Source organism: Rhea pennata, chromosome 1, assembly GCF_028389875.1.
Source record: "Rhea pennata isolate bPtePen1 chromosome 1, bPtePen1.pri, whole genome shotgun sequence".
Lineage (NCBI taxonomy): Eukaryota > Metazoa > Chordata > Aves > Rheiformes > Rheidae > Rhea > Rhea pennata.
Window position 1 is genome coordinate 123,106,686 of NC_084663.1, and position 25,850 is coordinate 123,132,535.

The following is a 25,850-nucleotide window of genomic DNA, read 5'->3' on the forward strand; positions in this document are numbered from 1 at the left end:
GCTGAGCTGCTGCAGCCCAGCAAGGCTCCTCTTGCAGCCCCAGATATGGCATCTCCCTTGTTCTGACAAACCCTAAGCTGAAATAAATGGCCACGAAGCAATGCCACCACCCATATGGGCTGCTCTTGTGCCGCAGGGAGGTGGGCAGCTGGCTGCACTGCAGCAGAGCAGAAAGTAGATCCTGAATAACCTGCTCTCTGTTTCCCAGTGGACTCAGTTCTCCCTTAATTCCTCTTCCTCCCAACTCCCAGCACAGCAGCTGGCAGAGCTACCCTGCTTGAAATGAATACATCCCCAAATTGTTAGCATTTTATCCAGGACAGCACGGATAACACCGGCATCTCATGAGCAAGACCAGGTCCTGCACCTAAACATAGAGCCCAAAGTCTGCCCCAGGCCTGCCAAGAGTTCCTGAGCACCTGGAATGCGGTTTCAGATCTGCAGCTAAGATGACGTTTGCCCTTACATTTGGCCTTGGACTACTGGAACTGAACTACAGCAGATGCTGCTTCTCATGTTGCACTGAACACCCTGCCCAATGCTACTGCCCTAAAAAAAAAATAAAATAAAAATAAAGGAGAGAGAGAGAAAAGGAAAAAAAAAAAAGAAAATACTCTTCTCACCTCCATATCAAAAAACCCAACCAAATAAAAAAAATAAAATAAAAATCTGTGACAACTATGGCTGTGTGCCATTTATTCATTGTACCTTTTTTTACATACCAAGGGAGGCTAGTCCTGATATTTCATTTATCTTTATTAGCCAAAATTCACTCCTATCCAAGGTCTAGTTTATTTTTTTTTTTTAAATAAGCAATTTCTGCACCACTGTGAAAGTTGTCTGCAGACAGTAGATGACCAAAATGACAAACCCTTATATTGCACCCACTGTCTGCACCATCACTAAGCTCCTGAAAAATCCTTCAAGTTGCTGGTAGGAATGCAAGGAGGTGCTTTTTTAAAAAAACAAAAACAACCAAACAAAAAAAAATCTTTCCATAACTTAATGCTGAACAGATTAAAATTCCAGCAGCAGCCAAAAAAACCCAAAGTAGCCAGACATGCCTGACCACCACCATGGGGTAATTCCTGTTTTCTCAAAGGGCTACTTGGTGTAGTGCTGGTTCAGCACTACAGGGCATGAAAGAGGAAGGGGCCAGAAACATTCTGTGTTCTGCTTCATTTTTTTTTGTACTCAGAAGGTCAAAGTCTTCTAAGCGGCAACCTAGTACCAGCTCTGGGCCCTGGAGCCCAGGCCCTGGGTGCCCCATGTCACCGTATGCACCCTGCGCCACTGCACTCAGGTCTCTGTTGTGTTGCCCTTTTCACCTCTTTCGCTGGTTTTAAGTTTCTTTCGTGTACTTGGTAGTCGGCACTTTCATACAGCGTGTAAACTTTCCCATGTGCTCCGCCAGTAACGGTGCTGCATGCCTGGTCTTGGGTGGGATTCTTTCAAGTGGCCTCCCAGCTCCACAAGTTCAAGGAGTCAGTGCTTTAGCCCGTTCGTTTTGCCATTAGCCCATTCAGTTAAGCACTGACCAGGTTTTACTATTTTGAAATTGCCATCTCCTCTTCCCAGTTGATTCTGTTCTCCCTTTCCACCAGCTTTGGTCCGAACCACACATCATTCCCTATATCCTGGGCCAGGCCAGAAAATGCCTATGGAAAATGCCTGGCACATATCCTATGTGCCAGGCCGGAAAATGCCTCCCTAGCACCTCCCAGAGCAATCATGCGACATGTTACCCATGAGTGGTGTTGCATCACATCGAACATCTGAGCACGCTGCTTCTGCAAGTTTGTCCTTTACTAGCCAAACACATGGTCCCTCAGGAGCTCAGTGGTAGGACAAACTACTTTACCATCCTGACTCCACCCTCCACACATCCATCCTAATCGCTGCTTACATCAGAGTACCCTACCATTCCCCAGGCTTGTGCAGCATCTATGGCGGTTAAACACATTAACAAGGTCCATGGCAATAGTAGCCTGGCAGCTGCGTGTAAAATGCTGACACTACGCTATCCAAATAGCGAAGCTAAAAGCTGAGCCCACCCTGTGCTTTTTCCCTTTGTCCATCCCTTTGGTATGTTTTTATGGCCTCACAAAGTAAATAAAGATATCCCACACTTGCTTGTTTGAAACTTTCAGTGCGCAGTCTCCTAGTAGCAAATTCCCACATTTATCGTGGCCACTCTTGCTGTAAGCTGCGGCAGACCCCAGCCTCCTGGGAAGGGACCAAGCATTGCTCATTCCCTCTAGGGAAACTGCGGACTCAGGTAAAAACTCCTGTCAGCCTCAGTTTGCCCCCATTCCCTGTGTTGCTTGTATAGATGCGATCAACAGTGCAAGGCTGTGCTGCCTGCGTTTAACCTCCCAGCGTCTGCTCAGCCCCCAGCACTGTGAAGGCCATTCTCCCCATCTGCTTCATCCCTCTAGCTCTGTTTAGCTCCGGTCACTGACGAAAGGGAAATCGGTCCCCCTCAACTCTTGCTCCAGTTACCAAAGATGCTCTAGTCCCTCCTTTTTGGGGGAAAAGGTGTTACTTGCCTGGAATGAGGCAGCTCTGGGGCCCAGTGGGGCTTGTGCCTGCACGTCCGCCTTGCTAGCAGCTGCTTCCTGGGCATCCTGTGCCTTTCTCCATAAGGCCCTACAGGGAGTAGCGCTGCCCACAGACAGCAGGAGGTTCTAGGAAACTGGTGGGAATAGCCCAGGGCTCTGCAGCAGACTGCAGGCAGCACATCCACAGGGACCGTCTGGAAGCATGTCCCAGGGTCTCCAGCTGCTATGCAAAAGCTGCCCATCACCAGCAATACACGACCCCCAACACCACCTCAACTCCAGTCCTGAACACAGCTGATACAAGCTCTGTGGACTCGGCTCTGGTGTTCCCCACCACTCGTGTTAGCCTGTCCCAGCATCTTCACAGCCAACGCTTTACCGAAATCAGAGTGAAGCCTTAGTCCTCTTGGCTGGGCATCATCTGCATCCCTTCTTCCTCCACTCTCAGCAGTGTCACAATCAAAGCAGTTACTACTACTTGGTTTTGACCACAGACTGAAGTAAACCATCACTCTCACCACTTAGTCCCCACTCTGTGACACATTCAGCTATGTAGGTTGCTCTCCTTCCCCTATTTTTTTAATTTATTTTTATATTTTTTAAAAAATAAATGCTTCCTTTTGTTTCCACAGTACCACTTGTTGATCTCCCAAAGGGAATCCTTCATCGGTCTGGTTTCTACACTGGCTAAAACCTCCCTACTCTGTACCAGACATAGCTATTGCTACTATCTCAGCTGTTGACTTGTTGGGCCATGACTTTGCTACAGATCTATATAAAAAGAGTTTGACTCAGATGAGCTCAGACTTAGAAGCCCTCTTGCTACCCCCCTCCCCCCAAATTTTCTACTTGAGCCCTTTTCCAGGGGCTAGGCAGCTACTAAGGATGAACATCTTTCCTGTTATCCCAGCCAAATACCTGCATCTGCTAATCAATACTTCTATTTCTTCTCACAGAACCTCATCAACTGTGGATTACCAATTTGTTTAAGAATCTAGGCTGTACTATGATGATTTGAAGCAAGCTATACTAATTTCAATAAGGCAACATCATTTTAATACTGTTTACAAAGTTCTTCTAACTTTGTAAGGTGCAGATTCAGGAAACTGTCTTTAGGATCACTGAGTTATTTATTGTATAATTCAGGAACTTTTGGGTAAGTCTTGTCACCAGCACTATCTCTAGCTACTTACTTACAGAACTACAAGCATCACTAATTCTGAAATGTAAGCACTGGTAAACTTCACTTCTTGAAAAAATAGGAGAAGATAGTGCTCCCAAGTTATGTATCTGAAGAAAAGCTTAAAATTTAAATGCTTTGTTGAATACAGTAAGTTTATGAAAGAACTTAGATTAAGCTCAAAACTTGTTGCTAATCCTTCTTCCCATATATGGGATCCTTTTGTTGTCAAGCTCCTCTAGTTTTCCTCCAGGACAGTTCTCAGATCCAGAGTTCAATGGCAAATGTTGCTATTTATTTCTAACTCTCTCTCATCTTTAATCCAACTTTTTGCTATTCTTTTTATCCATTTGTATCTTATTGTCTTAATATATCTCAAGTCTTAATAACATCTTTTCTTCTATTAGTCTTGGACCTCAAAATGCTTTCAACAAATGCCACTTTGGCCACTTTCACCCTTTTAAGCAGTGATACTTGATTTGCTCACTACAATAATTTTTAGTCATAAGCAAATATGCTAATCAGATTCACTTGCAGTATGGTTGAACTGTGGAGCTCAAGGGCTACAAGACTGAGATTCACTGGAGATTGATTTAGTCCCCTCCATATAGCTTAGAAATCCCCCCTCCCTTGTTAACACTTGGAAATATCCAGAGATTACAAATGCTTCACTTACACCATGTGCTTCATAACTTAAGAAGCATAAGCACTTCATAATAACTACAATTGGTAAAATATTAACTTGTGCTTTTTTAATAAAATGAAACAAAAGCATTCTAAATCATAGCAGCTTATAGATCAAAACTGTCCATATTTTAGGAGCATAGTGTAATTAAGAAGTATTAAAACTTCAAAATACTAAAGCCCTGTAGCAATTTAAATTCATGACAAAACTTCATGCAGAGTGAGTAATGTCTCATGTCTGATGCTCTGGCTGATGCTCCACTAATTGGGTCTGCTTATTCGTAGTGAATATGTTTTTCCTTGGTAATGGCATATCTTCTTTTCTGAAAGGGAGGAAAGGTACAATGCCCTTCTGAGTAACACACAATAGCTCTTTCCCTAGTTAGAAGTATTTTTTTTATAGCACTGAAAAATGAGGACTTTTTGTTTACCATTAGTTGAGGTAAGTTATCTTGCTTTTATTTGGGTTTAAGACTACTGTAAATGAGTAGCTTTTCAGTGGCAGCATGGTTTGTCAAGATTACAATATTTATGACTGCATAAAATACATAAGTAAAAAAATTATGATTTGTAATTTGTTATCAAGAGTTGAGACTTACATCTTTACAGAACTGCAAATATTGGCTTTCTAACTGCTAGTTTATATTCTGCTAGCAAGAGTGTTTGTCATATGTTTTTTAATCTCTATACCCTTTTGTCCAACTGTTGTAAGAACTAGCGAGAAAGGCATTTGTAACTACAGTTAAACTGCTGTAACAGCATTAGACAAGCTGTACTGATTTTTCATTAAATAGCTTTTGTTTGGAGCTACAAATGTAAGAAGCCATTCTTACTTTTTGCTCAGAATATACTATTAGCATGCTTTGTGCCTTTAACACTTCACATTGATTACAAAAAAATTTAACAATGTAATCACTAACACATCCCACTAATGAGAAACTATGAGAAACTGTTTGCTTGATGCAGAACCTTATGCATCAGTCAACTCTGATGGATAAGAAAACCATCAATTTTGAAATTTAGATTTAATGCATTTTCAAGGAGCTGATGAGAAAGGAGCAAATTAAAATAAATACCATAATTAAAAATGCAAACTGTTACAATGATATATTATAAACTTGCCCTAAATAAACCTAGTGCTTGAAAAATTTACCAGTGAATCTGTATTACAAAATATGTCAAAATACAATAGAATACCACAAAACAACGTCCTTTTTGGGGTCAACAATGACACCAAGATGACTCAGTCTTAATGTTTAAATTGTCAATAGAACATACTATAATATATAAATTGCAATTTGGTTGAAATTCTAGATACCATCCCCACTCAAAATCAAATTCACCTTTTTCATCCCTTCTCTAAAACTAGTGCCAAACTTCCTGTCAAACTCAGTATTTTCTTGAAGAACTTTAAAATCTATCCATTACTTATTTTCTACTACTACATTTGGCAGCAACTATTTATTGGTCTGTTATTGCAAAAAGTGCAATTTAACAATAAACCAGTCTGAAGGTCATTTTGTGTCTTGAGGATACATACCATATATTTCTTTAAAAATAATCATACTTTTGTAAGCAATACTTTACAGTAGACACCTCAAATCTACCATAGATGTAAAACTTAAAATGAGAAAAATTTAGTTTCTAAATCTTTATACACATATTTATATTCAAATTTCTATATATATATTATATATACACACGCACAAGAGTATATATAAAATATATATAATCAGATTCAAAAAAGAACAAAAACTGGGCACTGTACATAAAATCTTTTTAAAACTCAAACAATAGAAAAACTTTAAACATTAAACAATTTTAATAAAAGTTTCTGTACAATGCTAAGCAGTTTTATTTACATATAGAAAATGTAATAGGAGTAGTGTTTGAAATTACAGAACTCCTTAAAATTTCAATGGCAGGTAATCTGGAAAAAATAACAGCATTCCATTCACAAATATTTTCAAGCAATAAATATGTATTTATAAATAGTGTAAATTTACATCAAGATTAGAAACAAAAATCACAAATCTGAAGTTTATTCCTTAGTCTATGTGCAACCCATTTATCTTTGTGACTTGGCTGTTAATTGTTTTAAATTTTATTTAGGAACCAAAAGTGTAACCGTCATGGTTTCAAAACAAGACAGAAAAACATAAAAGCAGTAAAAAATTTATATCACCTAACTCTTCACATTTAAAAAAAAAAAAAAAAAAAAAAAAAAAAAAAAAGAAGTTGCCCAAAGAAAGACTTAAAATTTCTATCTACCTTACAAAGAAATGACCAGCTAAGCTAGTACTTTTTCCAAGGGAAATTCTGATGGGGAAAAATGGATGAAACCAACTCATCAGCCCAGAAACAGAGAAATACAAAAGAGGTGGTCTTCAAGTCAGTAGTCTGTATAACGTTGCCAGTTTTGTCAGATATATACAAAACATGGAATTATTTTTTTGAAGTACAGCTGGATGAGCTTTATTTGTTTTGAGTTCTGGAGTAGGAGGCAGTGCTCTCTCCTGTCCAGTTGGTTGACACTCCGCACTTGGAAGGTTGCATAGACACAGCTTTCAGCCAGCAGCCTTACGGGATAGCTACAAAAATCAGTGGTGCAGAACTGGGTCACTTCCTGAATATCAGAAAAGTTTTCATTTAATGTCCATGAAAAAATGTCAAGATGAGGAGGATGGCAATGGAGGAGCCTGGAAAAGAAAACATTAAATTACCTTTTCTACAAGGGTGTAAAACTCAATTGTCTAACCAAGTTCTGTGCAAACAGTAAGCATGAGAGTTTAAAATTATAAACACTACTGTTTTATACTTCAGGACTTTTTCAAGCAGATACTGGCTTTTTTCTTTCTTTCTTTTCTTTCCATATTGTTCAAATACAATGTGTATTTTATGACTACTTTACATTAGGATTTTGCCTATACTGAAGTCTGGAGTATAATGTACAGATATCTGAGTTAATACTGTGTGAGCTACCAAAAGAAATCTTTTTGTAGCAGCAAAGAGCTCTGTGTGGGCTTGTAAAGATGTATCTTTACATACTCTAGAACAGGGATTCTCAACCTGTTTACTTGTGGAGGATTCCATATGTGGCTCTCCAAATGCCTTATGGGCTGCATTATTTTTTCCCTACCGAAAGACCAACGTTGCAATCCTGGGGTTAGGACGGCTGTGGAAAGGGCTCTCTGCCATGAAGACAACCCTCCCCCCGCCCCCCCAATTTATTTTTTTTAACTTTGGAAAACAGCACCAGAGCTTCTAAAGGGTGAAGGAAACCAGGTCTCTCTCATTCCTGCCTACTTCCAGGAGACAAGGTCTAGAAGATGCTTGGTCATTTCCCAATAATGCACTTTGTGGCATCATCAACAAAATATTGAATCTTTAATGGCACTTCCCTCTTCTTCTCCTTTCCTGCCCATCAATCCTGAGAGTCATGATATAGAGTTCTTCCAAAAAGCTGCTCACAGTTTTTAAAGACACTTCAAATCACACCAAGGTAGCCACCTATGAAACACTAATGCTAGCTGATCCCCACAATTGCTCCTGATACTTTACTTTACCCCCAAACACAGGATCTCTCTGTTGGCTCTACTGCACCCTAGCTATCTGAGATCATCTTTGTTCTGTGACTTGCCACAAATCTCAGCTCTTCTCTCCTCCTAGACCTGTGAGATATCATTTTATTTATTATACACTAGGCTATGACTCTTCTTAATCAAGACTGTACCCCTTTTAAAGAAGTGATAATATGCACTAATTTCACAATGGAACAATTTTTAATGCCCTTGATGGCCACAGCTACAGGTTTTGGTTGGGCAGGGAACTGCTCACAGGCTGAGAACCCCTGATCTAGGCACAGTTATATCATCACAATTACCTAAGTAATGTTATAAACACAGACAATGAAACCCCCTTCCCTCTCCCTTTTACATACAGAGTCCTTCTTGCCCATTCCACTTAACTGGATGTCGTATGTGAGTACAGATGTTTATTTATATGTTTTTCTATAATAGATCATCATCTTAAAATTGCAGTATTTCCCAAACTAGAATGACAATGGGCTTCTAAAAGTAAGAATTGAAGTTCTACCACCTCAGGCTCTGTAGAACCAATGAAGAGAATTAAATTCAGAGAACGCTGTCCTGCACTCCAACCATCCTCTGCTGCTGAACCTTGAGGCATTAGCTCAAAGCTCACAACTTATCACTCTAGTATTACATGAAATTATTGTCCAAACATACATTTTCTGGAGCACCTGGAAATGAATCAAAAGGCACAGCCATTTCTGGGCTGCTGCATTTAATTCAACATGAAATTCTTGTAATACTTTGTCCAGTGATTGTTTCCTTTGACAGAAAAGCAAGGTTTGTCATAAATAAATCCAGCATCACTCTCACTGTGATTACAAAACAAGTCATCTTTCCTGAAACAATGAAACCTGGGTGAAATGTTAAGACAGTTGTGCTGATACAGTTCAAAGCAGGAGGCTGCCATATATAGCACAAAGCTATAATGGCAAAGAGGCTTTTTGCTTTAAATTGAAACGCAAAGGAGGCCCCAAGCCAAAGACAGAACTGTTTGAGAGCATCCACTTGCTAAGCAGAGGGATAGTGCTGATTTGGGAAAGGATGGGTGGGGAAGGGGGAGGAGGGGGTCTGAGTGCGTAGGATGCTCTGCTGCTATACTGACTTCATACCACAACAAATGTATTAGAGATGCTCTTGAACCTGGTGCTAGTTTCTCCAAGCTTCACTGTCCTGATTCTTCCCATCTCCATCTGATCCAGTTATGGTCTTCAGGTGATCTCTATTGGATTTTTAAAGCCACAACTTTATGAATTGTAACATCATACTTTTCCTGAAAACTCAGTGGTTATGCTCTGCAGTAAGTTACTGTACTTTTTCACATAATTCTGACTCTTCAGCGTTTTGTTCTGTAAATATCACATACAACCCATACCTCCATTTGAATCAGAAAGTCCATGGTACTCATATAATGGAGTACCAAGACTGCCTACAACTGCTTTACAAATAATGTATTTAGGCACCCACTTATTAATTTGACTTACTAATGTAAATTGATCATAGACTTGCATCAAGTCCTCCATTTTGTACTGTTCTAGCACCACAAAATTTTCCAGGTTCGTGCTTATCTTTCGTGCACAGTCTTGGCAATGTACAATGTAAGTCTTTCGAGAATTGCTCTCACTAGTGACAAAAAGCAGATCAAAGACTTCCACCTATTAGATAGGGAACAAAAAGCAAACTGTTACAAGCTCATCTTGAAAAGCTGAAAAAACAAACAAACAAAACCAAAAAAAACCCCCAGCTTTCCTAGTTTGAGGTTTATAACCTTAATCTGTGTGTGCAAAGAGAAAAATCAAATTCGTTCAGAGAAATTCCATCCTCCTAAGGCTCAGACATGGAGACGAAACATTCTAAAAGCACTACTAACACTACACCTCAAACGTCCGCATAAACAGCATTATGGGAAAGCCTTTGTCAATACTAACAAGGCAGGTTTCACAATGGTGGTTACTCAGTAAGGTGAGAGTGTAACAAATCCACCTGATTTTCCTTTTTTTTAAATCTTCCTGCAAACTAAGGTTATAATTTACTTACTGCTTACTCAGTCACACAGATGTCCTGCCCAAGAGGCTCAGTCAGAAAATAACTAGAAACTGATTTTCAGAGGCAGAAAAATTTTCTTTTGAGCTTCACGAAAACTGTTATCTTGCACTTTGAAATTACTACTAACAGCAAATAGAATCAAAACGTTTACCAAAATGTATGTCCTGTGAAGAAAATGCACTTAGATTCTGCCTCTTTTGGGGCTGCTATAATAACCTCTTTCAAGACAGTACTGCATAATGTGCTTGCAGCATGTAGTAGATAGAACTTAAAAGCAGAAGGAAAATTTAAATAGCAACAACAACAAAAGGCCAAAATTTAAATAAAGCTTAATTTAAAATATTAAAAAAATCAGCTGCATATTTTTACTGACCTCACAAATGCTACAGTAATGAGCTGGCTCGTCCTTTGCTCGCCCGTGCCAGACGATCTCTTTTCCTGCAGCAATTAGAGCTTCTCTCAGTGTCTGACACTGTTTGAGAGTTCTTAACAGGCAATACCTACAAGCAAAATCAGAATCAGGATACTACATTAGCACTCAGTTATCTCTCCAGTTCGCTATCAACTTCATAGCAAGATTCAAATAGCCTCGATTTCATCAGACCCTGTTCCTGTTCCTTTGGGCTTTCAGAAACACCTGGCTAATAGGTATCACTAGATATATGACTTAGGCAGAAGTTAGACCACATGATCCTCGAACTTGTGTAAATTTATTCCATTTCAGAAATGCCCCCTTCCCTGCAGCAGTCAGTATGTTTTATTTTTGACTGGAACAGATGAACATTCTTTTAAGTTCAATAAAATAAAGTGCTTTCAGAAGCAATTTATGTAATTTATTTTGAATCATGAATTTATCAGCAAAAAGTTGGTCTGTCAAGTTCAGAAAAAAAGCCTATAGCCTATACAAAACATTGTTCTAACATTCCCCAAACCAAATTACTTTTTCCACCCTACTAAGCTATCAGCCAGTAAAGTCTGAAAACCTAAGTTCTGACAGAAATCACTTTATACAGAGTGAAAATAAAACTCAGCAGCAAGTATATTCTTCCATGTACAGGGAAAAAGAATAATATTGCACAGATTGGTATTAGAAAATAGAAATAGAAAAAATTTGAATTTTAATACTTATTTTGTAAATGAAACTAGCTAGATTATAATCAACATTTCCCTACTATACTTCTGTAAATGATAAAAAAATTAAAATTAATCTTCTCAATCTTACAGTTACACAAGTGTTCTGTAGTAGTAAATGTGACTTGAGTGTTGTGTAAGCTACATAGACTCCCTAAAAGGGGGGGAAAAAAAGTTGGCAAAATAAGTCACCAGATTTCAAAATTACAATGTTATTTACAATAATAATTAGCTCTCAGCTATCCTATTTATTTGAGCTGCAGCTTTTGCAGCCTTTAATTTTCTCCTCCACAGGGTTGTTACATTACATGCCCATTAAATGCAGAAGGAAGATTGAAAAACGTCAGGGGAAGTATAAATATTGGGCAGAAAATAAAGTGCTCAAAAATTCTATCAAAATGCTTTCAACTTAATCTTTCTCCTATTTTAAATCCTTAAGCATTTAATGTATATATTATTTATTTTTTTAAAAAAAGATTCTTTTCATGTGTTTCCAAATGTTTCGTAGAATTTTATGCTTACTTTGAGATACTTTCCTCTTGATGTTTAACACCTAGGCTGTTCATCTTCACTATCTAACTTCACTGAAGAATCACTATAGCTTCATTGTTAAGAGAAAAGAATTGCTCAAAACATAACCCACATATAATATCACTGCAATGTTTGCCAAATTTGCAACTAAAGCTGAAAACAACAGCTGGGAGCTGAATTACTCCTCCTTGGTAAAACTAGGGTCCCAGCAACAGTACTCAAAAATGTAAACATTAACTATTTCATGCTATCAAAGAATGGGAGAAAGTATATGAAATACAATTCTGAAGATGCATACCACAATTTCCTGAAGTAGAGGAAGCCTAAAGGAAGCCCAAAAGGCGTACAGAGATTCACACTGTGAGTGGTATATAACCTGTTTGATTATTTATACATCCAATAAAATTAGATAAAAAGTAGGGACACCGTCCCAATGACAATGCAAAACTGACATCTTTATGTCTATCAATAGGTTATTTTCCCTAAAGATATTGAAATATGTATTATCTGCCTTCATGATTTAGTGCATAATAATTTCTCCCATATCCTAGCCTTTCACATCTATAAAACTATTTTTAGAATTCACTTTTAAACCTTTACTACTATGTTCTCACCATCTCTAAATTTCCTCTTTCCCTCACATGCATTTGTAAAAGTCCCCTTCAATTTCCATTAAGCGTTTTGCTGCTTAGCATTCTATTCTTGAAGATCATCCTCCCTCAGCCAAGTTTTAATACATTGTGGGCTGTCTGTAGTCTCATTCATGATTCTTAGTGTTCCTTTCAAATCTTTAAAAACCATCTCACAAGAAAGTTTCAGTTTTTGCTCTTTATCCTTCATCTAGCAAGACAGTGGTGGGTTGCACATTAAAAAATATAGAGAAGTTTCAGATTTCTTCCAAAAAAGTTTAGTTTTATTACTTTTTTCCTGTTGCCATTCTATTCCATCATTAATTTTCTCAATGCTTATATGCATTCTTGTTATAACTTACATGTTAGTTTATTTCCTCTGTAGTGCTGACTATCACATAAGCCAGTGTGATGTATTTGTATTTATTTTCAAATTGGAATTACAAATTACTTTTTAGTTTTTCAGGAGTTATACTTTTGTGTTTTTTTAAAAACACAAGAGACAGAAGTCAAACAATCTAAACACTTCAGATACCTTTGACAAATAATTTTAGATACAGATCTCCATTTTGGCATGAAGATGACAGCTGTGGCACTGATACCTGTTTTTTTTTTTCCTCTGATGACAAATGAAATTCAGCTATTCATGCTGAAATTCAATCAGCTGCATCATAAACTACTTTCTTAAGTGTTTATATATATGTACGTATGTAAAACACACACACACACACATGCAAACACAAACGTCTGTATTTTACACCTTATAAAATTTAGGAGGAATGGACAATAGCTCCTTGCTGGTTGGCTCTATATTCCTCCAGACAAGCAGTTCTGGAGGAAAATTATGTAACTATTCTCCTGTCTTAAGGAGATTCATAAAGGTTTCTGCATTTCTAATAGGCATACAAGGCCAATATGCAAGTCAGATACTAGCAGGTATGTGCATTCTGATGACACATGTTTCTAGTTAGAGCTATAACTTAACCACAGAAGTGACAACAATGAAGAGTAAAATAACTTGGTAGCTAACTATCTCAGGTTACTGCTACTACATGTAGTAGACTAGAGCTCATCAAAGCATCTTCTTCCTTGCTTTTGCAGTCAAATTATGGGACTTAGGATTTGGCTGACAACTAACCGAGATGGAGGGCTTAACACAGGTAAACTAGAAGCGGTTTCAGTACACTGGAAAAAGGAACTGCTAAAACAGTAAAAGTTACATCTACTCCTTGGTGACTTTGCTCATTTATAACGTACATCTACAATTTGGGTGTCTCACACTAAAAGCTCAGCTGCTGTCAGCCAGCCAGACAATATGAAACAACCATTTTGTCCTCTGTGCTTCTTCAGAACATTTTAACAGTTTCTCCTAGAAAAGGATGCTACACTCAGTCAAGTTTTTACCCTTTTAAACCTAAATCATAGCAAAAAGATTTGTGCAAATGCAAAATACAGATGCCCGATTATTAAAATTGTATTTTGTCAAATACATTCTAGAGCTGTTTCAAACTCTACATTAGATGGTTTCTAGGCTTGGGCAGATGTATAAAGAAAACCTGCAACAGCGATTTAAAAACAAAACAATACAAAAAACCCCAGAGCTTACGGTCATCCACTCCTTCCTACTTTTCTTCTTGTTTCTAACACTGGACAACTCAGTTTCTCCCTTCCGTTTTATGACAGCTGGCACCCTAACTATGAACACTAACAGCTTAATTGAAAGAATAGGACTCTCAAGCTTTTAACAAAGATCTTCTTTGCCCTGAATGTTTAGTTAACTAGTGTTAAGAAGATATTCGTACATAAACGCCATTCCGAAATCTAAGCTTTACAGTGACTACAAACAACCCTTTCTTCAACTTCCAACATTCTCAGACTTTACAAACTTACCATTTCATTAATCCTCCCATTCTACAACAAGTGTTCAAGCATAAATTAAATTCCTACTGCAAAAAATATCCAAAAGACATTCTTAGATGTTATCAATAAATCCTACTGGGTGAAAAAAATGATTTTTCTTTGTCCTTTTTTCTAAGTGAACCCTCCAATTCTTTAAACATTAATTTCAAGGTGCATTATGTAAGGACTCAACGGTTGTGGATCCAGCCTTTAGAGAGGACTAAGATGTGATCAAGCTTGAAGCTCTATTAGTTTAAGAAAAATGGAGAGAGCTGCTACTACAATATTCTCATGATGTATCATTTGCTTTGGAATTAATTCCTACACTTTGATTTAGACAAATCCCAAAGATCACAATTATGCTGTCCCTTTGATATGCTTAAATGTCCATTTACTTCTCAACTTAGATGTAATGGTGCTGCAATACGATTTATATTTGTAGAAGCGATATTAAAGATGCTCCCAATCAGGAATAATCCTGCATTTTGGAAAATGTTTGAGAAATGTCACTAAACTTCATTATCACATCACACATCAGTTAACCCACTGCTCAGAGGAAAAGCAAGAGGAAGGCAGTTTTCCAGTTTCTACTTGTCTTTATTTAAAACATTTACACTGTATTCTCCAAATGCTAGTGTGTAAGCCTTAACTAAATAAAGGTTCTGGAAGTGTAAAATTATATTTAATTTTGTTGTAAAAATGACTTCACATTCTCATTCCGAATTTAACATTTGGTTTGATGACCTTATGTTGATATTTTATATGGTGAGAATGTGTTCTTGAACAGATTCTTTCACCTACAGTCAATTGTATCTGTAAATGACAGTCCTGGAGTCTATATGAATTAGATAATTCTAAAGCATGTTACAACAATGTCAAATACAATGTAATAAAAATTAATGTTATGTATAACTGGATTCTTTGAAAAATGGAACATCAAATCATTTTTGCTTGAAAGTTCACCTCTCTTTCCTCAGGAATGGAAGAGTCTTATTTACAAATTAAGTATTGCTTTATGTTTGATTAAGAGAGTCGAAGTAACAATGAAGAGCTGAGAAAGACATGGTACAGTAAATGTTCAAGTAAAACTTACTTGATCATTTCAAAAAGCTTTGGATCTGAGACCTTGATATTTCGAGCCATGTTCCATGAAAGATGAACCATGGGTACTATGGACTTTACGCTCTGCAGTTTATTCCACTCGTACCGTTCCACCGCCAATTTGTATTGACAGGCTATACAAAAACAAAATTACAGAAAACATTAGTCATGTTAACAATCAGGTAGCAGTTGTTTCTAAAAATAATTTAACTATATTCAAAATCTATACTTTTTAGTGCTAGCTTAAACTGCATTCCGTATGATCCAGTCATCGTAACTACATTTAAGTTCTATAAAATTTATTTTAAAACTTGTATTTATTCTATTTGAGATGCTACAAGAACACACAATACCACAGCATAATAGCAACTATCCATAAAACTAAAAAGCCACTGACAAGTGCTTGATTTCTAAGGTGAACAGAGAACAATACTTAAAGAAAAGGGTTATTTAAATTATAAATTTTCAAAAATTTCAAATTAAAAAACAAATCTACATTTGCACCTCCCTCTACCCATTATCATAATTTTACAGTGCTATGGTATTTAATATGCCTAAAGAAGAAAGACTGCATTTGAAGAGATATGTTATAATGAGCCACATTTTTCATTAAGCAGTCTTAGTGACCTCTGACTTTTTAAATGTTTTGCAAAATTTACCATTTCTGAATGCGTTAGCTCTGTATCAGTTAATCCTATAAACCTTGAGATACACTATTCATTGAACTATAATGAAACAAAAATATGCCTTAAGCTATTTAAGAAAACAGTTTTTTTTGAAGTACTCCTCCTTTTTTGGCTGCTACATTTTCCCTTCTTGCATTAGCTAAAAATCTTCCTAAGCCATGCTTAAAAACTAAAGACTTCTAGAGCAGTAGTAAAAAACCTAGCTCCATCTTATTATTAGCTTTAATTAGAAAGACAGTAATTCAGCTAATATTTCTTTCTGAACAAAATAATTTTACAATGATTTGCATTTTCTGATGCTCTTACTAAACAGTGATGAGACATTGATTGTCCTGGAAAATTAGACTGGTCAAGTCCTCAACATGTGTGCAACCTACAGCTCAATATGCTGGGTAAAACAAGTTTTTGAAGAGAAAGTTAAGGAACTGGCCTACAAGACAGTGTTCATCAATTCATCTACCACATTTTATTTTGCTACTCTTTGTTACAAAATTGTTAATTTAGAAAATTCATTAAATAGAATCATTCAAATACTACACTCTTATTGCTTTCACTTCTTACCTATTAATTTATTTAAAGTTTCAGAATGTTTTAAAACACCACACATTCACTTTTATCTAGTAAAATATGTCAAAATCAATAAGCAATTGCAGGCTCTATGCCATACACAAAATAATAGTAAAGAATTATTTATTGCAACATATAATACACGATTCATCCATACCTGTAAGAGGGCCGACATTCCAAGCGATGTTATTGCACCAGCCAATAGCTTGAACCCAATGAACAGTGCCAGCATTAATCCACACCAAATCCCCTGGTCTTTGAATAAACCTATAAACTGGGACATTGGCTTCATACAGATCCTCCAGGTTCGGCCACCAAGATCCCATCAGGAAATTCATATTGTTCCTGAAATAATAGGAAAAAGGAAGGCTTTAGCATTTACCAGTGGATATATATTAGTGGTCAATACTTCAGTGAAATTACCTGTACACAACTGATCACCATCATAAAAATGTTTTCTGCATCTAATCAGTGACCCTGGAGGATTGGTCAAAAGAAAAGTTTCATCTCTAAAATTTCTGATCATAATCCCATGTATTATATTCTCCAATATATTAAAACACTTACTCATCTGGCAGCCTGTGTGAAGTGAGTTTATGGCTTTCAGGTATGTTCCGTTTTCTCTTGAATTTTCCAGTAATATTAATACTGAGGTAGTGAAATTTTTGATGAAACCTACAGTGGCACTGTTGCAGAATGCTTCTGTTTTAACCTAAGTAACTTACTTTATAAAGATATGCCATATAGCTCTTTAAAGTGCTTTCTGTTTTGAATAGTGCTAAATATGCATCCATGCTGCTAGTTCACAGTACATGAAGCTTATCCACACAACAAGCAACCTGTTGGCACTATTTTAATTGTTATGTACAGGTTTATGCTATGTTCAGCCCCTCCTGAGAAACATGAGCAAAGGCATCCGTATCTATTTCCTCATCATGAGTTCCTGAATCCTCAATTCTGGTTATGCAAAATACGTAATTCCCTCCCTTCCTTATCCTACATTTTAGACTGTTTTTATACTGCATCTTGAGAGATCGTAGACCATTCAGTGCCTCCACTAGACACTCTGGTTTATGAGGGCAGCAAGTCCTTAGTTTCTCTGTTACCCTCTGAAGGACAGTGCCACGGGGGCAAAAGGCATGTCATCATCAGAGACATTACAAATGCATTAACAGAATTAGAATTTCAAGAGTGGGTAACCTTTGAAAAAGTGGATGAAACAAAAACAGTTGTCAGCAGATAGGCAAAAAGCTGAGAGAGGGACTGAAAAGAATTTGCAGAGCTCTGGAAAACTTATTAAGAAAAGTTGAGAGTTTGGGTAATTTTTAACTTGGCAATCTAAATAAAAAAAAAACCTTACATAATCACAAAATAGTTGTGGTTGGAAGGCACCTCTGGAGGTCGTCTGGTCCAACTCTTTGCTCAAGCAGGGTCAGCTAGAGCAGGTTGCCCAGGACCTTGTCCAGTCAGGTACTGAACATCTCCAAGGATGGAGACTTCACAACCTCTCTGGGCAACCTGTTCCAGTGTTCAACCATCCTCACAGTAAAGAAGTGTTCTCTTGTGTTCAAGTGAAATTTCTTGTGTTTCAGTTTGTTCCCATTGCCTCTCATCAGGGATTCTGATCCTGGAGCTGGCTCAGTACTTTCTAATGGTCACTGCACCTAGCTATGACAGCTGCCAGGTATACTATGACAGATACCTCATGGGGTCTGCGTGCAAACTAAATTCTCTCACTAGATGCAGCATACAAACATGTCAAAATACCAATGTCTTGTGTATACAACATGTACATTAATCATAATAAAAATTAACAATATAGATCACCAGGAAAATACTTTATTCCATCACTCTTACCCCCTTTATCCTCACTCCCCCAAACTTTGCTCCATCACTTTTTACTGCAACAGCCTTAAAATCACAATGTAAGGACCACCTTTTGGTAAAAGTAAATGGCCAGTTTTCATTTGCATGATAAAGTACCTAGATAACCATTAAGGACTACAATGTATTTTCTAAAGCGGAAATGTTCCTAATAGAAAAATTGGATTGGTGCCATATAATGCATGTTGGTAGCAGACAGTCTATGCTTGCACTAACTTTTGATCTCCCTTGACATAGTAAATACAAATTTGAATCTTGAACCTAGAGGAGCACTTTCTACCATTCATTCCTTATTATATTATCTTCATTCCCATGTTCTCTTTCAAAGAACAAATAATATATCTACTGTTAGTTTTTGAGAGCAAAGCCATCACAGAGCATCCAAGGCAATTCAAGACTCTGCATGCTGCACAAACGCTGTAATTCTGTATAAACGTTGGATTACTAAGACTTTTCTCATTACATGGGGAAACCATAAAATAATGTCCTGTTACAGCACTCTCAGTGAGTACTTTTCCCCTCAGGTTTGAGAAATGCATAGAACACTTGATAAAAATAGAAAACAGTAGCATGTCCTGCTTACTTTTCGCAGAAGTCATTCATGACACCCCAGTAGCTTTCAGGAACAACAAACCATTCACAGTCACCTGGACCAATATTTATATTTACTGAGCAAAAGTTGTTATTTTCTTGATGACCTGAAATTTACAAAAGAAGAAACATACTTTTTGTCAGGCTTATTTTATCAAAATAATTCTATGAAAATGTAAATTAAGTTATAATTATTGAAAAAAGATTACACTGCATTTTAAATATGCACATAGTCATGTATGTCACCTATATACACTGTTCAGAGACTTCAGTGTTAAGAAATGCAAATAAGCTACTGGAGACAAGAGAATTCCACTTTTGTTAGTTTGTGGAAAATTAAAAGTTAAAAATACCTATCTTATAAATCTGACCAATAATGCAGCAGCTTCTTTGTAGAAATAAATGTTTTGAGAAGTTCAAGCTTAGATTTTGATTTTTTTCTTGACAGTCCCAGCCACGAGCAAAACTTCATGACTTCACAAACTGAATAGACAAGTGGTAAGAAGATCTGTCCCAAAGAGCTTTCAAAATCAGTGTAAAAATACCAGAACTTTATCTTCTTTTGACAGCTGGAAAACTAAACCATAATCCCTAATGGAATTGTCCAAAGTCATGCTTCACTACAAACAGGACCTGGAATTTAGCCCAGATCTCCCATGTCCTAGTCCAGTGCCCTAACACAGCACTATTCATTAGGGAGGGTTAAATTTTATCCTCAGTCAATTCAGAATCTAGAAAGTAAAAGTATACTATTTCTATGAATATACAAGATCTACTTGGAAGCCTATAAAAACTTTCAAGGCATGCAAAATACAGATATGCTCCAAGTACATGAACCTGTCATCTTTTTCCCCTTACAGAATGAAGTATTATATCAAAGAAATTTCTGTGGTAAATACCTAGCACTGCAGAAGTCCAGAAATTTCCATGATGGGACAATCTAGTACTTCGCACATGCAGAATTCAGTTAAACAGTAAATTAGAAAATACTGAATATGCATCATGCTTGTGCACGCTATGAAAGAAGCAAAATCTACAGCGCAGTTAAACTGAAACCACAATGGCAGAACTTGATTTTTTGCACAGAAAGAGATACTCACCTGGTGTCCTGCTTCCTGGAACCTTCATGTACAACTGCACTGTGTTCATTCCCAGGATGGTATGACCAACGTGGCTTAGAAGATTTCCTGCTGATACCACACGTACAAAAGCAGGAAGTTTTGTCAGTTCATGGAGTTGCAACTTCCACCTGCAGCAAAATAGCAAATCGATAAACTGTGAATCCCAAAAATTCCTAAAAGAGGTAGGGGAAATGGAAACAGTATGCAAAAAGATTGTTAGCGTATGTGATAAAGGAGCAGGCAAACTACTATTACATAACTTAGCATCGCTTAAGAGGGAACTTCAGACAATACAACATCCTTACTTGACAGTTACAGAAATTCAACATTCCTTTCATTTAATTGTAAAGTAACAGACATGATGACCTAATTGAACTCAGGGCTGTCTGTTCTGGTGTTATATTACTAGAAATTTATGTTTACAGTTTACATCTCAGGATACATCTTTGTAAGGAAACATACAAGTTCACTCTCCCTACACTCTAAGCTAGTCAGAAACTATGTTAACTTTGCTTTCAAGAGCCAAATGATACAATGATATGACATTTGCCAAAAAGACTATCTAGACATACCTTAACCTGTGGATAAAATTACTGCGACTAAGAATGAAGTTAAACACGCACGCGCGCACACAAACACACACACACAAATGCAAACACACACACGTGCTATGAAACTGAATACCCGTATTAATGAAAACAGATCTCCAAAATCAAAATTCCCTGAACATTCAAGTCTGGAAAGTAATAATGTCACTCAAATACCTGTGTTACTCTTTTGATTTTAAAATATTACCAAATGCAATCATATAATCTGAGAGGACAATTGAGGGGAAAGATAGTTTTGTAGCTAAAGTAAAGACTGCAGGTCAGAAGGCCTGACATTTATCTGGAATGTGATGTGAACAGTCTAGAGTAGCAAAATCCAGTTCCCTACAAGCTGCAGACCAATTATGCTTCAGGTAAAGTTAAAATAGCTCCTCTGAAGGCTTGCCTCTGAGTGTTAATTTATTAGCAATGGTTTTGTATCAACAGATGGAAATTTATTTAGGAAAAAAAGAACATCAATACTTTAGTACAGTCTCTAATCATATTTAAGCAGAAACACTGATATTTCAGTGACTCTATCACTAAAGTTCACAGCATTTAAACAATCCATACTTCCCATTCTGCCTTGATTATTGGGGCAGATCAGAATTTTTGTATTGCAGTTGGAGGGGCTCTCAGCCTAGGCATACTGGACATGTTATGGAAATAAATGCTAACTAGAGTCTGAATCAAATAAAAAAATATTAGTAGTCAGAAGGTGCTCTCAAAATTATTTATAATACTTCTTAACATTTTTCTGAAATGCTTCTTGACCTCATGGAAATATCCATAGTGTAAAGAATACTCTATTTTATACTTATTCACTACACTTTTATTGTTCAGGGAAAGGAATCATGACTTAACCACCAGTATTTATCAGTCTGGTATCTGGTATATATTCTGAAACCTGTTTGTGAACAGAGAAGCAAGCACTCAGAGAAAATGGAAATAGAATGAGAGTGGGAACAAACGGACAAAAAAAAAAATTCCTAGGAAAGTTCTGGGAAAAGATTTAATGTGCTGTTTTGCAAAAAGCAATTAATGTTGTATGAAAATAATTTATCAGAATGAAACAAAGGGAATGTATTAGAATAAGGACTAGAAAGAAAAAGTAAAGATGCTGGAAGAAAAAGTTTGAAAAGAGATTTTAGGGTGAGAGAGATTCACAGCAATATTTTAAAGCTTAGAGGTAACAATTTAACTGTAGAAATGGAGGTTGCAACTAGAAGTGGGGTTACCAATGGATTCATTGACTACTGAGAAGCATGCATTAATTTTCCAGAAATATCATACTGCAACAGCAACTCAAATTCTTAAAGTCTGAACAGATGAAAGTTGGAAATAAATATAAATTAGAAAATTACTTCATTTTAAAATTGCTTTAAAATCAAAATAGCTTGTTTTGCAATAATCAGATAGAATCTGATAGATGCAGTGTTACTTCTTTTTCAGCTTGTCCCAGTTCTGGCCTAAATTCACGTGTAATGTAGACTGATTCAAGCTTGAGCTCACTTGCCTATGAACTGAGATATGTTATATAGCTCTTGGTCTCCTAGCCCTTCTCATATTTATGGTTATTCAATCCCCTCTCCTTTACCATGACACTTCCTAGAATCCTTCTGCTTTCATAATAGCATCAAGAACAACTGTGAACATCTAGCCATTAACAGTAACTTGCTATACCAGCCTATTCAGTATTGAAAATCTCTCATGAATGGGTAAAAATTAATAAAATTAGACTACCAGTAAGAACCAGCTAGTAACTCTCATCATTTAAAATGAACGCTGCAAGATTATGCATGGCAAGCTCCATATGGGTCCAGACAAAACTCAGAAATACACATAAAGGCTTCCTCTTCCTTCTGTATAAATGCAGTCCAAGGTCACTTTGTGATAAGAATAAAATGAAAGACAAGTTCTGCAAAATACACTTAATGTAGTTTCTACTTTTTTTTCTCTGCCTGAGGCATTGTATATAGTCTCAGTTAAGACCCCTTCTATTCTTATAGGATCTGTTCCGCAAGAAAGATGCAGCACCTCATCTTCCTCATCCATTCAGCCTAGCTGCTCATACAACTCCCCAGTCTTACCCTCTTGTTTCCACATTGACTTTAGAACCCAGACTTCCACTTTTCCAACTAACTAAAATTAGCCCATTTTTTCCATCCAAATCCTAAATAGGCTTTCTTTTTTTTTCACTCCCGTTAAGTCTCATTCAACATGGCCCAATACAATCTTTCGCATTCTGACTCTTATCTCCCTTGCATTTATACTAAATATTTTTTTCTACACTATGCAGATATCAACAATGGGATTCTTGACAGAATAGGAGAAAGTATTCATTCAGTATTCTAATCTCTCATTCAGTGGCTCTGCAGTAGCTTAAAGGAGCTATAAAACAACAACTAAGAAGAAAATCTGTGTTCTGAAGATCCATTACCCTGGACTGGAAAACATTCAGTCACTCTGCGGACAATTCATTCATCTAAGTCATGAGGACAGGGAGCATGTGCTACTGCTTCGTGAGACAGTACATACACTCTTACCAAGAGTGTGAATCGTAAGAACTGTGAAGTTTTCAGCAAGTGCTAAACATTCTCAGCTTTTAGCTGTTAACTTCACCAAGTAGATACAGAATCTGAGAAGTGTTTTTAAGGCCTTATTCCTTGGTTATTTTAGGCCACAGGCAAATGGCATACACTATCACAAAATTTCAAGACCTAGACCACCCAAGCTAGCATATTAGTTTTTCTTCAAAACTATGACTTAAAAAGGTTAGGTTCTACAAAAACAATGCATTTTCCCTTAACCAGGGCAAGCATCTATCATGGAAAATTTTCCCCATATTAAAATTTCTCAAATGCGTAAGTGACCAAAGTCAGAATTTTGTATTAGAAGGCATCAAACAATTTCAGTAACAGGTTAACAGCTATATGCACAAAGATACAGGAGTCTTTTGTTGAAAGGCACCAGCAGTAACATTTGATTGAGGTAAGAGAGAACAAAGATGAGTTATCAGCCCTGTACTCAAGGCATTTAAGCAAACACCAACATGTACTTTGGAATAACCAGGGAACAGTAATGATATGTTAAAGAACTTCCTTGTCTCCAGGGGTTCCATTATCCTAATCAGGACTCACAATTCATGAAAACATATTAAGAAGTCATTTTGAAGCTTTATGATAAAACCTTAACTTTCAGGTTGTTGCTAACAAAAACATAACTCATTCATTTTAAAAAAATACATTATAAACACTTATATTTTTAAGTAATAACAAAAATTTCAACTCGTTCTTACCAGCTTCAGAATATTTACCACTGTCTTCGGCCTTTTTAAGGGAAAGAAATTTCAATTTCTCAAAGATGCACACATTTTCTTTATAACTGTTTCACATAGGCAATGCCAGTGCACTACCAGAAAAAGTTACCTTGAACTGCCATTATGCAGCCAGTGACAAAATAAACTAGACTAAAGATACCTGAGTACATAAAATATTATTTCAAAAATGATTTGGATACAGCATATATATATTTGCATTAAAAACTAAGTGGAAAACAAAGGCAAGAAAAAAAGGGGGGAAAGTTTCTTCTCAAGGTAACATGATGGCTTCAGTTGTAAAATACCATTGTGATAAAGAGAAAGAGCAATCAGATTTACTTTTTGTCATCTGACAGGTCAATGTTGGTCCCAAACTTGATTGTTTTAAAAGGTCCTCTTCTCCTCCTCCCAGAGCTGGAAAAATAAAAGAAATGTAACAGGTGAATGTGAAAATGGGAATTAGGTAAAAATAAATAAATAAAAAAAAAGGACATGAAAAACTGTAGAATTATCATATTTATAATACACTTACTTATCTGAAGATGTGGATTCATTATCTGAGTGGTCCTTGTGGTGACTCTTTTTCTCATTTTCCTCCTATAAAATGGAAATGTGAAAATGTTATCATTATGTTATACACAGGTATCACGACATAGGTATACAGTGGTAACAGGTTCACTTACATCAGGATGTTTGTTTCAAGATGCTGGTATAATCTTTAAAATCTCTGTACCTAGTATTTTATGTGGCTATTACTATTAAGAAAATAGAAATTCAGTTACTAGTCAAAAACCACTGCAAAAAAACTCTTCATGAGTACAAATTCAACGAAGCCCAGCCCAGGACAAGAGAAAACTTCTGCACTGTAAATGTTTCTGCTATCCTATGTCACAGCTGAAAACAAATGAGTTGTTTTGCTCCACCATGCAGATGAACAGGAAACTAGTCTTAAAGAATACTGCTAACTTTGTTAAACCAGAACATTTCTCTTTCTTCAAAGTCAAGCAAGTCTTCTGATATGAAACTGAGATGACTAATGTTTATAAAATCCATTTTTCTACAACTAGTGGAAAAAGTCTAACCAATATTGAATTATATAATTTGATGTTTTTAGTAGACTAGACATAGAACTCTATTCTAAGAAATCTTTTTCCGTCAAATAAGTGGACATAGAAAGAAAAAGAGTAAGACAAAAAGGGGGGAAAAATGCCTGCTTTGAATGGAACTGTTATTAATTCTCAAGGGGTCCTTGTACTTGAGAAAGTCTTGCTCGTCTTCTACATTCAAAGGGTGAACAAAAGAACCTAGGGATGGTGGACTTACAAAATATTTCAAGATATGTTAGAAAAATGATGTAACAGTTATTAGAGGAAAAAACAAAGATGACTCAAGACAGGCCAAAAGATTTGTGTTTGTAGAAAGAAGAAATAAGGCTTTCATATGAACAAGGTGAAGTCACACAAGTAGGGATCAGACCTAAAGAAGGTCAAAGCAGTGTTAGGCAAAAGGAAGTACATACGTTTAAGAGTGCCATTTTAATTACCAAGAGGAAAGTGAAAACTGTCATTATGAAAATTATTTTTAATCACTAATTCAGAAAAGATGAGGAAACCCTGCAATTCACTTGAGTTGAGGCTCTCCTGCTGACATGCTGGTATGTGATCAGTCACACACTTTATTAGATGTGTAATCTATTGTAACACTACATATCAAAAGTTTTCTAACCTCTCTGGAATGATGCAC

The 25,850-nt window shown here is 36.6% G+C and overlaps 1 protein-coding gene across 8 annotated transcripts in view; it reads right to left on the minus strand.

Annotated features, from left to right (window-relative positions):
• Positions 1 to 6,633: 6,633 nt before the first annotated feature.
• Positions 6,634 to 25,850, minus strand: part of KDM6A (lysine demethylase 6A) — a 158,802-nt gene continuing 139,585 nt past the window's right edge. For 3 of the 8 annotated variants that reach the window (XM_062599581.1, XM_062599564.1, XM_062599549.1), the window contains 9 exons: positions 24,640 to 24,704; positions 24,447 to 24,521; positions 20,181 to 20,329; positions 19,073 to 19,187; positions 16,763 to 16,950; positions 15,345 to 15,486; positions 10,435 to 10,561; positions 9,500 to 9,670; positions 6,634 to 7,124 (listed from right to left, as the gene is read on the minus strand). In XM_062599581.1, coding sequence (XP_062455565.1) covers positions 7,095 to 7,124; positions 9,500 to 9,670; positions 10,435 to 10,561; positions 15,345 to 15,486; positions 16,763 to 16,950; positions 19,073 to 19,187; positions 20,181 to 20,329; positions 24,447 to 24,521; positions 24,640 to 24,704 — 1,062 coding nt within the window. In that variant the 3' untranslated portion in view covers positions 6,634 to 7,094. The other 5 variants (XM_062599574.1, XM_062599557.1, XM_062599532.1 and 2 more) reach the window with 3 other exon arrangements.